The sequence below is a fragment of the Lampetra fluviatilis genome, chromosome 44 (genome assembly GCF_964198595.1).
Source record: "Lampetra fluviatilis chromosome 44, kcLamFluv1.1, whole genome shotgun sequence".
In the NCBI taxonomy this organism is placed as follows: Eukaryota; Metazoa; Chordata; class Hyperoartia; order Petromyzontiformes; family Petromyzontidae; genus Lampetra; species Lampetra fluviatilis.
The window spans coordinates 4,461,533-4,476,009 of NC_136318.1; the positions used below are offsets into that span (position 1 = coordinate 4,461,533).

General features: G+C 59.6%; 1 protein-coding gene across 2 annotated transcripts in view; it reads left to right on the top strand.

The window, feature by feature from the left end:
* The window catches only part of IARS1 (isoleucyl-tRNA synthetase 1), a 48,707-nt gene extending 35,362 nt beyond the window's left edge, over positions 1–13,345 (top strand). For both annotated transcript variants that reach the window (XM_078876524.1, XM_078876523.1), the window contains 7 exons: positions 2,985–3,080; positions 3,485–3,661; positions 6,511–6,634; positions 7,822–7,941; positions 8,572–8,727; positions 9,251–9,400; positions 12,495–13,345. In XM_078876524.1, the coding sequence (XP_078732650.1) occupies positions 2,985–3,080; positions 3,485–3,661; positions 6,511–6,634; positions 7,822–7,941; positions 8,572–8,727; positions 9,251–9,400; positions 12,495–12,559 (888 nt within the window). In that variant the 3' untranslated portion in view covers positions 12,560–13,345. The remainder of the gene's footprint in view (positions 1–2,984; positions 3,081–3,484; positions 3,662–6,510; positions 6,635–7,821; positions 7,942–8,571; positions 8,728–9,250; positions 9,401–12,494) is intronic.
* The last annotated feature ends 1,132 nt before the right edge of the window (positions 13,346–14,477 follow it).

A 14,477-nucleotide genomic window follows, 5' to 3' on the forward strand; every position in this document is an offset into this window, starting at 1 on the left:
CCTTGTAAAAAAAAGGTGTCAGTTTTGTTGCCAGATAAAAGGGTAAAAAAACAATTATCATATTTTTTACTGGCAAATGAGGTTCCAATGGTACAACCACAGTTAGTCTATGGTGGGGCTACACCTGCTCACGGTGGTGGGGTAAAGTGTGGGTACGACCACACCTCTTCGGAACACGTCTGACCAGCGTGCAAAGCTCGGCCAAATACCGCGGGAGAGTTGGCGCCAGTGGAGGAGGCCCCAAAGGGCCGGCAGTGGCGTGTGATTGAGCTATTGCAGGGCTGCGCCTTAACCTTTTAAACACAAAATGTAAACCGAAATGAATGTGAACAATGACAAGCAAAGCAAAGCATCTCGAGAGAAAATATTGAACCAATAGCTTTAGTGTGTATGCGTGCAGGCAGCGGGGGAGCAGTGGTGTAGTGGTTAGCGCGTTACGCTTTGAACCCAGCGAAACGAGTTCGATTGCCGCTCACAGTCAACATCTGAACCGGTTCTCGGCCTCCCCTAGGTCAACTCAGCCTTAAAAACGAGTACCTGGTGCGATGTGTAAACATTGCCACTGGGGAGGAGACCGAGGCGGAGTGGCGCTGATCACGAACCCCCTCGTGTGTCGTGCCGGCCTTCGTAGGTGCAACTCGCTACCAGTACTTGTCCCAGCGCTCTGGTAAAGGCTGCACGGGGGATCTTTGTCTTTGTTTGTGCACGGAGTGGGGGGGGGGGGGGGCAGGGTTTTTGACACGAGCGCAACCAATCTCGCACGATTGAGCCGCCTGTTATAAATCGATTGTGGGCGAAATGTCTCCCCCCCCCCCCCCCCGTGTCAACCCACAACGCGTTCTGGTGAATCTCAAGACCGATACTGAGGAGGGTGCTGTGGGCAATGTTTCACCATTTTTGGGGAGGGGGGGGCGGGGTTTTGGAGGGGCTCAAATTTGCGTTTTGACATCTCAACTGGGAAACTGAACCGGTCCGCAGGGTGGGGAGGCCCTCGTCCGTCAGCGTGTTGACAGAGTGGCTGTAAACCACCATCTCGTCGTCGTGGTGGTGGTGGTGTCATCCGTACGGACGGCCGCGTGAACCCAGGCGACCTCGTGACCACCCCTCCTTCTCCAACGTGATCCGTAGCTAGCAGCTCGTTAGTTATTACAATAAACAAATCGATATCTATATTGGTATTTATTAAGCCAAATGTTATCCCGATGGTGGCATCGGCGTCGAGTCACGAGACGGAGGAGATCAAGGTCGGGTTTCGAGAACGGCTTGTGGAAGCGGATAATGCAGAGCTACCTCTGAGATGTCTCTTCTTCAAGTGACGCCGTAGAGTGCAGCGTTTCCCCACCCGCCGTGCACACGAGAGCGAGGTCCGTCGCGTAACGGCCACCCAGATTTTGTTTTTTTATTCTTCGGCGTTAGAATTCAAATTCAACGAGAGCCCGATTTAATCGCAGGCAAGCAGCTGCAACCCAGACTGGAACCCAGGCTCTCAAGCGGCGGCGGCGGCTCCGGGTCTCGTGACCTCCCGAGCGGCCGTGCGGCTGCCTCGCTCAGCAATTTTGTAGACGCTCGGCGCGCGTGAAAAAAAACCGCGGGCGTCGGCGTCGGCGGTGGCGAGGAACGGGTTAACGACTCCGCCGCCCGTCCGCGATTGAGTTGTGGCGCGCATGTTCGCGTGATGGATTTTTTCCTCCTCTGGGCCCGCGGAGCCGCGGAGGTGCGGGCGCCGCGGCCGGGCGGCGGCTGCAAGCGGCGGCGGGAGAACACAGGTCAATGCTCGTGATTATTCTCTCGCCCAATGTCATTACCTCCTTCGCTGCACCTCGTGCCTCCCTGCGCCCGCCCTGGCTATACTTAGCGGAGGTCACGCTCCCCTGGGGCGGCGTACACCGGTGCCGGGGGTTGGGGGCGGTGTTTGACCCTTTAGTCGCCGAACGACCGTCGCTCGGAATTAAGGCCGCGATGCGCCGGGGCAGTTGTCGCCGAGTAAATAAAATAAAATATAAAAACCACCCCTCTCTTTTCCCACGTGCGCCGCTGGATGGGAGGTGACGAGTTGGGGGGGGTGGGGGGGCTTGGCGAGGTCGAAGGCATCGTTATTATCGGACGCCGTGGTGCGCCAAGGCAATTGTCACCGGTGACTGGTACCGGCAATCGTGACTGGTATCGAAATTTGTCACCAGCTACATGGGCGGCTGTGCCAACGTGATGTGGTGGTTTTATGGGGGGGTGGGGGGGAGCAGAGTTGGGACTGGCCAATGAAAATAGAGTTTATTAAACAGAAGAGTTGGGATTGATTAATCTGATTGAAATAACCTGAGCAAGGTCAAGGTGCAGCCCTACGAGTGCTCACTCACACCACTGCCTAGCGGAAGAGCCCTCCACTAGAGGATATGCAGCGCTGTGGGGGGGCAGCAGCGAGGGTCGGTGGATCGCCGCACTAAAGTTGCGAAACTTCCCTCCACCGTGGGCGTCGAGGAGGAGCACAGCATAAATGTGAACTCCACACGTCCCTCCTGTACGTGATGGAGCGTTTCCCTCTCATGCGCGAGGGTTTCTCCAGGTTCTGTTTCGTGCAATTGTGAGCAACAGCCACATCATTGGTTCGCTGTGGCTCAAAGACTCAGAACCTACAAGGCGTGTGGTGAAATGAGGATATAGACCCATGTGCTCCGGGTTCCCTTTGCACGTGAACACTCATTAATTGGCCGATCACACCTTAATACGTAGAGGACCTCAGAGCTTTGGGAGAGTGGCCAGCTGCCTTGTGGTTCCTCCTCCTGGCACCTCTTGAGTCACCCTCTCTCTGTGCGAGAGCGAGGAGCAGACCCCGTGCGGTGGCGGTGTGCGTCCCAAGTTGGCATCGTGAATATCAATACGCGGAGGTCTCGGTGTTGGAACTTGGGGGTGGGGGGCGCGGAGGGGGAGAAGTGTAGATGCGGCGTGGCTGACGAGCGACGTGTGTGCACCCCCCCCCCCGAATCCAGGTGCTGATCCTGCTGGACGTGACCCCTGACCAGGTCATGTTGGACGAGGGCGTTGCCAGAGAGGTCATCAACCGCATCCAGAAGCTGCGCAAGAAGGCGAGTGACCCACACAGCAGGAGCAGTGATCAGTGCACAAATCGGGTGGCGGGGGGGGAAATTACATTATGAAGGTTGTGGGGGGTGGGGGGGCATGAGGGGGTCAGGCAAGTGGGGGGATGGAGGTGGATGGGGGCTGAGACGTCACTGCAGATGTAGGAATAGAGCAGCGTTGTGTTGTCTCTGTGGGGGAGGTGTACCTGAAGGGATAGTACATCGGGTAGCCCCAGAGTGACCCCTGCGTGACCTCAGGGTGACCTCTGTGACCCCCACGTGACCGCCGGGTGACTACCGTGTGAGCGCTGGGGGACTGCCCACTGAACCTCGGGTGACCCCAGGGTGACCGACGAGTGAGTCACGGGGGACTGCCGGATGACCCCTGCGTGACCTCCACGTGACCGCAGGCGCACCTGGTGCCGTCGGACGAGATCTCGGTGTACTATGCGGTTGGGCCGGGCGGGGACTACCTGGCGGGCGTGGTGGAGCGCCACCGGGAGTTTGTGTGCACCACCATCAAGGCTCCACTGCTGCCCTTCCCTGTGCGCGCCGGTGCCGAGCGCATCATCGAGGAGAGCATGCAGGTGAGCGACTTAAATGAGTACCTGGTGCAGTGTGCAAACATTGCTACTACGGAGATCAAGGCGGCCAGGTGTAGTGCTGGCCACCTACTCCCGCATGTGCCGTGCCGGCCTTCATGGGTGCGTGCTAACAGAACTTGCCCCAAAAGCCTGTGAAGGCTATACGGGGGGGATCTTTGTCTTTTGTAGATAGAGACTCGCGTACGCAGGCTAGGTGCACGTTGAGGCCGTCGAGTGTGGAAGGCTCGCTGCTGCTGGCAGGAGGAGGTCACGGGACAGATCCGGGCTTTGGGGGTTAACCGACCGAGATGACTGGCAGATCCGCCAACTGTGCTGCCCACTGTGTTCCCCCACTGCGCCCTCACCCCCCACGTGCGTGCGTGCACATTGACGCACGCGCAGACTAAATAAAGTGTCACACGGAGAATTCTTCAGCTCGGCCACCGTCACTGGCGGGGGAGACTCCGCGAACCAGGGGCCCCTGCTGGGGTCGACGGCGGAGTTGGCCGCGATGCTCCCCCCTGACTTGTGGAACTGCCCTTCTCTCGTTACAAACCAACCTCCAGGCTCGCCGAAGGGGGGGGGGGGGATGCAGGGTGGCGGGGTGAGCAGCTGGGACAGACAGCGTGTCGCTCAATCTGCTGTGCACAGCCCTGCAGAGCCGGTGGTGGAATTTCCACATTCCCATAATGGGGTGGATCCACATAGTGTTGACTTCCCCCTACGGTGGTGCTAATTTTATCGACTCTGGAGGGAGGGATGATTGGCCGAGTTAAAGCCCCCGCCCACCCGCAACTGGGATTTGAAGCCTGCAACCTTCCGATCGTGGGTCCACTCGCCCTACTGCTGAGTGCCACGATCGGGTGAGCTTAGTGTTTCATAAGTTCAGAATCCTGTGACCTCGCACCTTCTGATGAATCCGAAACAGATCCACATGCATGGCACGTCAAGGCCCAGTTTCCAGAGTTAATTGGATTAATCCGAAAATGAACAACGCAACTCCCGGAGCCGCTAGACGAGAGAGACGCTCATTTGGTTTAGGTCACAGCTCGCTGTCGCCCTCGCGACGATTTTACCACGGAACGGTTTTAACAATGCGACGATGAAACGACGTGGAGCAAAAAAATATATATTTAGCAGCGCTCCGCGCGGCATTTTAACGGCAATAATTATCCTGGCGGCGCAAACGGCACCCGAGGGGGGCGTCTGTGCCGCGCTCCTGACAAGCGAGACTGTCGGCAGCGGCGGAACCGCAGGCCAGCTGTCGTCCGCCTGCCGACCGGGGGCGGCCGTCTCTGCGCCGCGGCGATCGGCGGCGGTGGTTGTGGTGTTGAAGGCAGCGATGATGGTGTGGGGGTGGTTGTGACCGGAGGCGCTGGTGGCGGTGGTTGTGGTGGTTAGCTGGAATGTTGCCATATTAAGCACAAAACCACATTTAACATGATAGCAGTTGTTGTTTTTTTGTGCAGTCATTGGTGGCCGTGCTGAGACCACCGACTCCACTGCACTTTAATGACGGAATTGACCAAACGTTCCCGTGTGGCAGAACCCTCCTGAAAAAGCGGTCTTGCCACTCGGCCTTTCCTGGATTAATAAAGTGCATCGTCATCGTTACTCGGAAGGGTGTCTCCGGAGATTCACCAATGACCGATAAGACACGCGTGATGGAATGGGGGCTTGTACCCGCCCGCGACTGAGCGGGTCTGTGTGCTGCCCCGAATTAACGGTCTCTGGGCGGTCACCATTGACTGCACCAAACAAAACACCGCGTTAAATTTAGTTTGCGGCCGGGGAGCCCTTAGGCCAGATGGCGGCGGCGGCGGTGGCGGTGGCGGTGATGAGAAGGGGGCTTAAGATTCCACCTCGCTCGCCATCCTCCACCGTCACGTCTCAGGGTCACGATCCAGCACGAGAATTCGAAAAAAAATATATAAATAGAGATAACTCTGTGCATTGTGGATAATGTAGCGTGTCTAGTGGCTGCAGGGGTATTGCAGGCAGGGGTCCGTTACACAATAACGCGTCGTCATCAGCAGCCATGAACAATCCACTGCTGGATGAAGGCTTCCTACCCCAAGTTGCCACCATTCACGACCTACGATGAGACGATCCATACAACTGCCTGCACGAGAGCCGATCTCATTGCTCGCTCCATCTCCACGGGGGACGTCCTCCCGGATAAGTTCCGTTGCTTGGGCGCCCGCTCCGTTATGATTCCTGACCGTCGTCGTCATCATCATCATCATCACACGGATCGTACGCGAACGGGAAGTCATTGATTTTCGCACGCACGATTCGATCCGTGCATCACGAGCGTGGAAATCTATACGTTTATAAACTGTGTTTGTTTTTTTTCAACGCTCATACCAATTGTGCTGTCGCGGTCGTGCGCCGGGATGCAGAATGGATGTGGGACTCTCGCAGGAGGAGCTGCTAGATAAAAGAGTTCCAGCTGTGAGAATTAAATCGTACGTTCGTGCCTTAGGATCAACATTGCTTTCGTTTGGTGGAGCAGGTGGGAAATAACTTCCCTCTCTCCCCGACCGTGTGGCCCATAAGTCACTGGAAAAAGGATCCTCGGAGGCAGCTCTGTGATGGCCACTTCCTCGGGGACGTCCTCTGACGCACGGAGGGCTGCGCTGCTCTGCGAGCTTTCCTCGCGGATTTTCTCGCCTCGTGATGATGATGCGACGACGATAGCAGCGCAACCGGATTATAAAAAAACAAAACTAGGGGTTGTACAACGCCAAAGATGGGTCGCTCTTCTCGTGTGCTCATCACTGTCATTGTCGTTGTGGTTGTTCCGACGATGGTGGTGGCGGCCGTGGTGGTGGTGGTGGTGGTGACGGCAGCTCAAGGGCTCGGACCTGCAGCTGGTGCTGGTGCGAGGGAGCGAGGGCCTCTTGTCGGCTCCGTGCATCGGCCCCGCCTGCGCGTACGTCAACCTGCAGTTTGTGCGGGGCGGCACTCGTGACGGTGAGTTTCGTTCCGCGGCGAGAATCAGGGCTGCCGGGACGGGGGCTGGTGTACCGGGACAGGGACCGAGGGAACGGGACGGGGTGATCGTGGGAATGGGACGATGAAGCCTGTACGGGCCCTGCAGATCTTCCACCCGTCGGCGCTGCGGCACCGGTCGCGGTGTTGGTGAAATGACGCTCGTGAAGACAGAAGTAAATCGGATGCTATGATGATCGGATGTCACAGCATCAACCGATCCCCCCTCCCCCCTCACACCTACAAGGCCCGGTATTGCGAGCCACCGTCCCTGGGCTGAAGGCTCACGGCCAGCGAGATCGATAGTGGAAGGGGGAGAACGCTTACCACCACCTCCCCCCCCATGCATGTGTGCGGCGGTGGTGGTTTCCCCCGCGGGCGCGTGTCGCAGTAATAGAGACGTATGCCCCTCGCAGGCGCTATTGAGCGTAAATACATTTCACGTCCCCGCACACGCTCGCTTGCTCGCTCGCACGCTCGCACGCGCGCTCTCCTTAGCACCGCTCGCCACCCCCCGTCGCTCGGGGAGGGCGGGAAGATGGATCTTCATGTGCGAGCGCAGCGTGGGTGGATGAGTGAGAGAGAGTGCGCGTGGTTGTTGTGAGTGCATGGCCACGTGCGTGCGTGTGGATGTACGTGTGTATGTTGAACTTCTATCGGACGGTACGTAGCCAAGCGTGATAATTGGAGGTGCGTGCGTGTATGTGTTCGGGGAATGCGAAGCGGTAGTGTAATGGTTGGTGCACGTTCGCTACGAACTCGGCGATCCGAGTTCAGTTCCCGCTCGTGACCAATGTCAGTGGGACGACTCAGCCTTAAATGGGCACCTGGTGCAGTGTGTAAACATCGCCGCGTGAGAGACACAAAGGCGTCCAGGCGTGGTGTTGGACACCCACCCCCTCGTGTGCCATACCAGATTTAATAGGTGCTCCTTAACTCCACTGAAAATCACTCGATGGGAATTACACACAGCAATCATCGCCCCCGACTAGCAGATGAATGCCCATGTGCTGATTCACCTTGTGCCCACGGGGACAGCTGCTAGGGGGGGAGGGGGGGGGCGGCCGTATCAAAACAAATAATTCTCGTCATCTTTACACTTGCCCCGTCCGTCTGTCCGATGCCACATGGGGGGGAATCTTTGTCTGCGCGTGTGTCTGCGCCAACAGTGGGGGTGGCGCTGCTGGAGAACCCTCGTGGAGTCGACCCCCTGGACTACGCGGGGCTGCGACGCTTGGCCGAGCACCTCACCGGGGTCGGTGGCTGTCGCCTGTTTGGCGGGGGCGCCGGTGAGTGGCGCGGAGGTGGTCGCCCCGGCCACCCCCCCGGGGCAACGGTCACACCTGTTTATCCGCAATCGGAACGGGCGTCTTTGTTTCGCGGTTTATTACTCGGGGAGGCCCCTTGTAAAGGCGAAGGTGGGAAACCCCCTGCAAGCCACGCCCGATGTGACGCGGCCGATGATGATTGATGCCGATGCCCGTGATGTCACCGAGCACCGCACACAACCTCCCGTCCGGCAGCATACGGGAGGAAAACAGGCGAGACATTTGTGCTGTCCGATTGGCCGAGCGACAGAACCGACGATCGACAGAGCCATGGGTTACGTGACCAATGGGGGTGACAGCACTCTGCCTCCCTGCTCCTCGTTCCTCCACTCTTGTCAAGAGCCTTCATCTCCACGCCCAGTGCACAGCCCTCATCGTTCTTATCCTCATTCCGCTTTCGTGTGGAGGAGAGATGATCAGCGACGCGTCTCTGTCCACCATTCCCGGCTACCGGAGACATTCTCGTGCGATGCGAGCATTCCGATGAATTTCCGACCGCGACGTTGCCCCAGTTTTGCGGAAGCGCTCCCGACGGCCAGGGGACACATAACGCTGCACCCCACCTCCTCCCCCTCCTCGCCCCCCGAGCAGAGCTGTCAGCAGAGGCGGACCTGCGCAAGCTGAGTGGTGGGACTGTGCTTGTGCTGGCCGAGGGGCAGGCTCCGACGGGGCAGGAGTCACCGCAGGTCGCCAACGAGCCCGCGTGTCCCTACATCAACGTGCAGCTCCTGAGCAACGACAATGCAGGTGCAACGTAGCGCGGTGGCATTCGTGCGAGCGGGCGGGCGTGCGTGCGCGCGTACCTGAGTGTATGTGGCGAGGGAGCGGTAGTGTCGTCAATAACAGCAGTCGTGAAATCAAGGTGGCCGGGTGTGGTGTTGGCCACTCAATCTCTCGTGTGCAGTGCCGGCCTTCATAGGTGCTCGCTAACAGCACTTGCCCCAACAGTCGATGAAGGCTACACGGGGGGATCTTTGTAAGTGTATGTGTGTCAGTGTGGGGGGTCTGTGTCGGAAGCGGTATTGCAGTGGTTGGTGCACTCCCCACACCAACGGTGTACCCTCCTGGTTCTGTGTGTCTCCATGCGTGTTCACGCGAACAGAAGCTTGTCGACACATGCATCAGCATCCGTGCGTGGGTTGACGCACACGCACACACGCGCGCGTCTGTTCAAAAGGAGTGCGCGCATGAGTACGCATGCCGCTGATGTGTCTATGTTCCCGCATGCGTGCGTTCACACACACCCACGTGTTGTTTGTGTGCTTTAAAGGGAGTGCGCGCGTGGCCACGCTGCTGCTGAGGAACCCTCTCGGCGCCGACGCGGCGCTCGCCGTGCCGGCGCTCGTCCACCAGGCGGCCGTGCTCTTCTCCCTGCGCGGCCGCACCCTCCGCCTCTACGTGGACGCCGCGCGAACCAGCGGTCAGCCTCCCAGTCGCGCGGTGTCGTCGTCACGCGCTCGCATGTCGACGACGATGAAGATAACCGTAGAGCCGATCGTCGGCCGTGCTCGGTCCACTGCTGGATGAATGCCTCTCAAAGCCGCCGCCGCCGCCACCCCTCGCGATCCCCACGCAGGGGATCCATCTCGCGGTGGTGCCGCAGCCGCACGTGGCCCTTGGCCGCGGTTTCGGGTTGTATCGCTGCGCTTAGTCGTGAGGTGCGACGCCCGAAGTTTGGCTCGACGAGCCGTGGGCTTCTCCGGGAGCGAAACGTTGGCCGTCGGGGCCGAGCGGGGCACGGTGAGGCCCGAGGCGTTCGTCGGCTAGTCGCACCGCTAGGCCTGAGAGCGCTTCGGCGTCCGCTCCGTCCCGGCGTCACAGGGGTCATGGTGGTGCTCGTAATGTCGAGGCCGCTCCAGCCCCACCCACCACTCCTCCCACCACCCCCACCCACCACTACCCCCCACTACCCCCACACATCACAACCCCCACTGCCCCCACCCACCACTGCCCCCCAATGCCCCCACCCACCACTACCTCCACCGTCTCCAGCCACCACTACCCCCACCACCCACACCCACCACTACCCCCACCACCTCCACCCACCACTCCTCCCACCACCCCCACCCACCACTACCCCCACCGCCCCCACCCACCACTACCCCCACCCACCACTCCTCCCACCGCCCCCACCCACCACTACTCCCACCCACCACTACCCCCACCACCTCCACCCACCACTCCTCCCACTGCCCCCACCCACCACTACCTCCACCACCTCCACCCACCACTACCCCCACTGCTCCCACCCACCAATGCCCCGACCCATCACTATCCCCCACTGCCCTCACCCACCACTGCCCCCACCCACCACAACCCCCACCGCCAGATGAGATGGGGCCTAAGGAGTAAGAGGGCAAAGCATAAAGATGAAGGAGACGGGGTCTACAGAGGTTGAAATTCCCAGGTGATTCAGGGTCGTATGGGAGCACAGAAGAATCGAAGACATGCAGCAGGCAGCAGGCAGCAGTGCAGCAGGCAACAGCGCAGCCCTAGTGCCACGCATGCGGCCCCAGCGAGTTCTAATTGAATTCAGTTCCCACGCGCGGTAATCCCTTGTAAATGCGGTCCGGCGCGACAATTTACGGCCGCGACCGCCGCGGAAGAGGAAAGAGGAGGAGGAGGGGACTCCCAGTGCCGGCCGGTCGATTCGGCACAAATCCTGACCACGCCGGGCATCCTAATGGCTCCGCTCGCCGCAACTACGGCAGCGGTGGCGGCAGGGAAAGTGCGGCGCCAAGGCCACGCTCCGCCATAGCGAGCGTCGCTCACCCGAGTGCTCACCCGAGTGCTCACCCGAGTGCTCACCTGAGTGCTCACCCACTTATTCGCCCGCCCGTCCGCACACAAGCACGCACACCAATTCGCCTTCTCACCTGGCTCATCCAATCATCTGAAAGCCTGTCCGCTCGCACGCTCACCCGTTCACGTGCTCGTCCATTCCCTTGCCCTCTCGCTCACCTACTCACTCACCTACCCATTCACCCGTCCGCTCATTCACTCGCCGACTCATCAACTTGCCGACTCATCCACACACTCGCCTCGTTTGCTTACCCACCACTTACTTACCCACCCACCTACCCACTTGTAGACTCGCTCACCCACCCTCTCGCCCATGAATTCACCCACGCACCCACTCACTCATTCACTCACCCATTCGCTCACCCACCCACTTACCTGCCCACCCACTCTCTGCCTCGCCTGCGCATCATCAGCACGATCATCAACCGCTGCTGCTTTGTGGTTGGCCGGGGGGCGGGGGGGGGAAGACCTAGAGAGGGAGTGCGAGCACCGCGTTGACGGCACGCACCGCGTTGACGGCACGCACCGCGTTGACGGCACGCACCGCGTTGACGGCACGCACCGCGTTGACGGCACGCACCGCGTTGACGGCACGCACCGCGTTGACGGCACGCACCGCGTTGACGGCACGCACCGCGTTGACGGCACGCACCGCGTTGACGGCACGCACCGCGTTGACGGCACGCACCGCGTTGACGGCACGCACCGCGTTGACGGCACGCACCGCGTTGACGGCACGCACCGCGTTGACGGCACGCACCGCGTTGACGGCACGCACCGCGTTGACGGCACGCACCGCGTTGACGGCACGCACCGCGTTGACGGCACGCACCGCGCTCCGGCTCTGGGGAGGGGATTGTGGGCAATGCACGAGCAGCGCTCTCTCTCCCCTCCCACACACCCACCTCCCTCCCCCCACATCGGAGTGCTCTGTTCTCCGCTCTGATCGATGTCCCGGAGCGCTGAGTGGATGCGTTTTCCCCGCGCGCTGCCGCCGCCGCCGCACTTCTTAAGCACTGGCACGTGACGGGCACGGAGGTTTCGTGTTCCACATTACTATGGCGGGGGCCAAGTGCGTCCGTGTAACCGCCACTGATGAGCGAACAAAACTTGCCGCTGCTCGCAAGGCGCGTGATGATTTGGCAATCGATTAACCCCCCCCCCCCAAACGTGTATCTGTTATTGATTGAATTGCCATGGGGGTCGCGATTCAATCGCAGATCATTTATTTGTTTATTGTGTTGCTGTTAGCTCAGGCTTGGTAACTCCAGTAACCGAGATACGCAGCGTTCGCGAAGCATGTGATCATCGTCATCGTCGTTATAATAACGGCGATGATGATGATGATTGCGTGATTACCATCAGCGTGTTGTCGATCCGCTGCTGGATTGAAGGCCGTGTGACACGGCCCTTGGAAAGATGGTGCAAGGTTCTTCTATCCCATCAGGAGATTAAAGGCTGCATCAGTCGGTCGATCGGCAGGTGGCGTGTGTGTGGTGGGGTAAAGTGTGGGTACTCCCAGCTCGTCCCAAACGTCTAGCTAGCATGGAAGAGTAGGCTAAAGTACCCCCTCTGACAGGGCGCTGTAAAGCTCCCTTCGTTTGCTGGCCCCTTTCCGCGGCAGTGACTTAAGCTAGCCATTGCAAGCCTGCGCCTTTGCCTCGTACCGGTTTCCCCCTAACCTTGTTGCTGTGCTGCCTGTGTTCTCGCAGAGCTCAAGGACTCGGCTGATTTGCTGGCGCTCGGTGGCAAGACGCTGTACCTGGCGACCTCGTAATGGGAGGCAGCGACATTCCACCCTCCCTGCCCCCCCCCGCCCCCCTGATCTCCGTGTGCTGTGCAGTCGGTTCCACGCCTTAACAATCGTTTGCGCAAACCAGATCCGCTGTATAATATGCTCAACTTAAATCTCCTGCGACCGCTTTGTCCGCGGCTGAGCGAGTAGTTAAGCGACGAAGGGCGTGTCTGGGGGTGGCTGCAGTGTCTGACCACGCCCCCACAACCCCAGAGACGCGCCCCCTTTCTTGCCAGCTCCTCCCCCGCGAGGATTCGCAATACAAAATCTCTGAACGGATCGACCCCTGCGAGCAGCAACCGGTTGCAGCGACATCCGCCTTGCGGGAGATTCACTCGCGCGCAACTTTGGTCGCTCGGGAAATTCTGTCGCGGATGTTCGGCGGGCAGCGGTCCACCAGCATTGTGATCCGCGTTGAACCTCGGCGTGGTTGGTTGGTGCCAACAGGCGCTGTAATGCGATTTTAAAACGGATTTCGAGCGAATGGTCTTTGGGAAAAAAATGGGGGAGTGTCAAATAATGGTATAATAAACACCCACTCTCTCCCTCGCCTGCTCATCACCAGCACGATCTCAACCGCTGCTCGACTGCTTTGTGGTTGGCCGGGGGGTGGCGGGGGGTGGGAGACCTCGCGAGGGAGTGCGAGCATCGCGTTCACGGCACGCACCGCGCTCCGGCTCTGGGGAGGGGATTGTGGGTAATGCACGAGCAGCCCCCTCTCTTCCCCCCCACCCACCTCCCCCCCCCCCCCACCGTCCCCCCCCCCCCGAAACAAGGGCAACAGATTGACCCCCCCCCCCCCTTGCCAATGTATAGACGCAGCGATTAAACCTCGATGAATCGATACTCTTAACATGGCTGTTGGATGGACAGCAGAATCGATACAATAGACACCTCGATTTGAGTTTCACAGGGGGATCATATCTGGGCTGCGGTGATTTTTATCGGCGGTGTTAGCAATCCGTCCACGCAGCGGTGCGCACTGTTCTCGCCATGGGCAGTCGATCGGCAGGTGGCGTGTGCGGTGGGGTAAAGTGTGGGCACGTGTCCACCTCTTGTCACAGTGGCACATGGATCCAAAACACCACCTTCTGGAGCTTCCTCCGGTGGAGTCTCCTTCCGCCAGCAGGGAGCAGTTGCAGGGCCGCGCCTTTACCTCGTAATGCTCTCTCCAGCCCAGAGGTCGCAACCGGGTACCCGAAACCCGTACCCTACCCGATACCCGGCTACCCGTACCCGGCCGGGTACGCGTACCCGTTTGCGACCCTGGTGCGGCCGGGTACGGGTAGGCCCTGAGTCACTGGTGAGTAACCGTTTGTCATTCATTTCGGGTAGGGTACGGGTAGGGAACGGGTACCCGTACCCGGCCGCTTACGGGTACCCATTTGAGACCCTGGTGCGGCCGGGGTACGGGTAAGGAATCAAAACCCGTTTGCGACCTCTGCTCCAGCCCATAGGAAGAAAAGAAAACCACTAACGACCTGCGGCTGTAAAAAAACATACGACGACGGTGATGGCGGCGATGATAACGATCGCCCCCCCTCTGAACTAACGAGTGACCCTGGCCTGCCTTGCACGAGACCATGAATGTCAGCGGACCTCCGCACGGTTAAATAAAGGGAAGGTGTAGGTCACGTGGCCTCTTAACTAGTGCCTCGTGTGTGTGTGTGGAGACCCGAGTTCTCTTCCCACTCACGGCCAACACCGGTAACGAGAATTATCTGAACAGATCCTGAGCCTCCCCTAGGACAACTCGGCTTGAAATGAGTACCTGGTGTGGTGTATATACGTCGTCACTAAGGATACAAAGGCGGCCGGGCGTGGTGCTGGCCACGCATCCCCTCGTGTGCCGTGTCCTTCATAGGCGCTACTCGCTAACTGCACTTGCCCCAACAGTCTG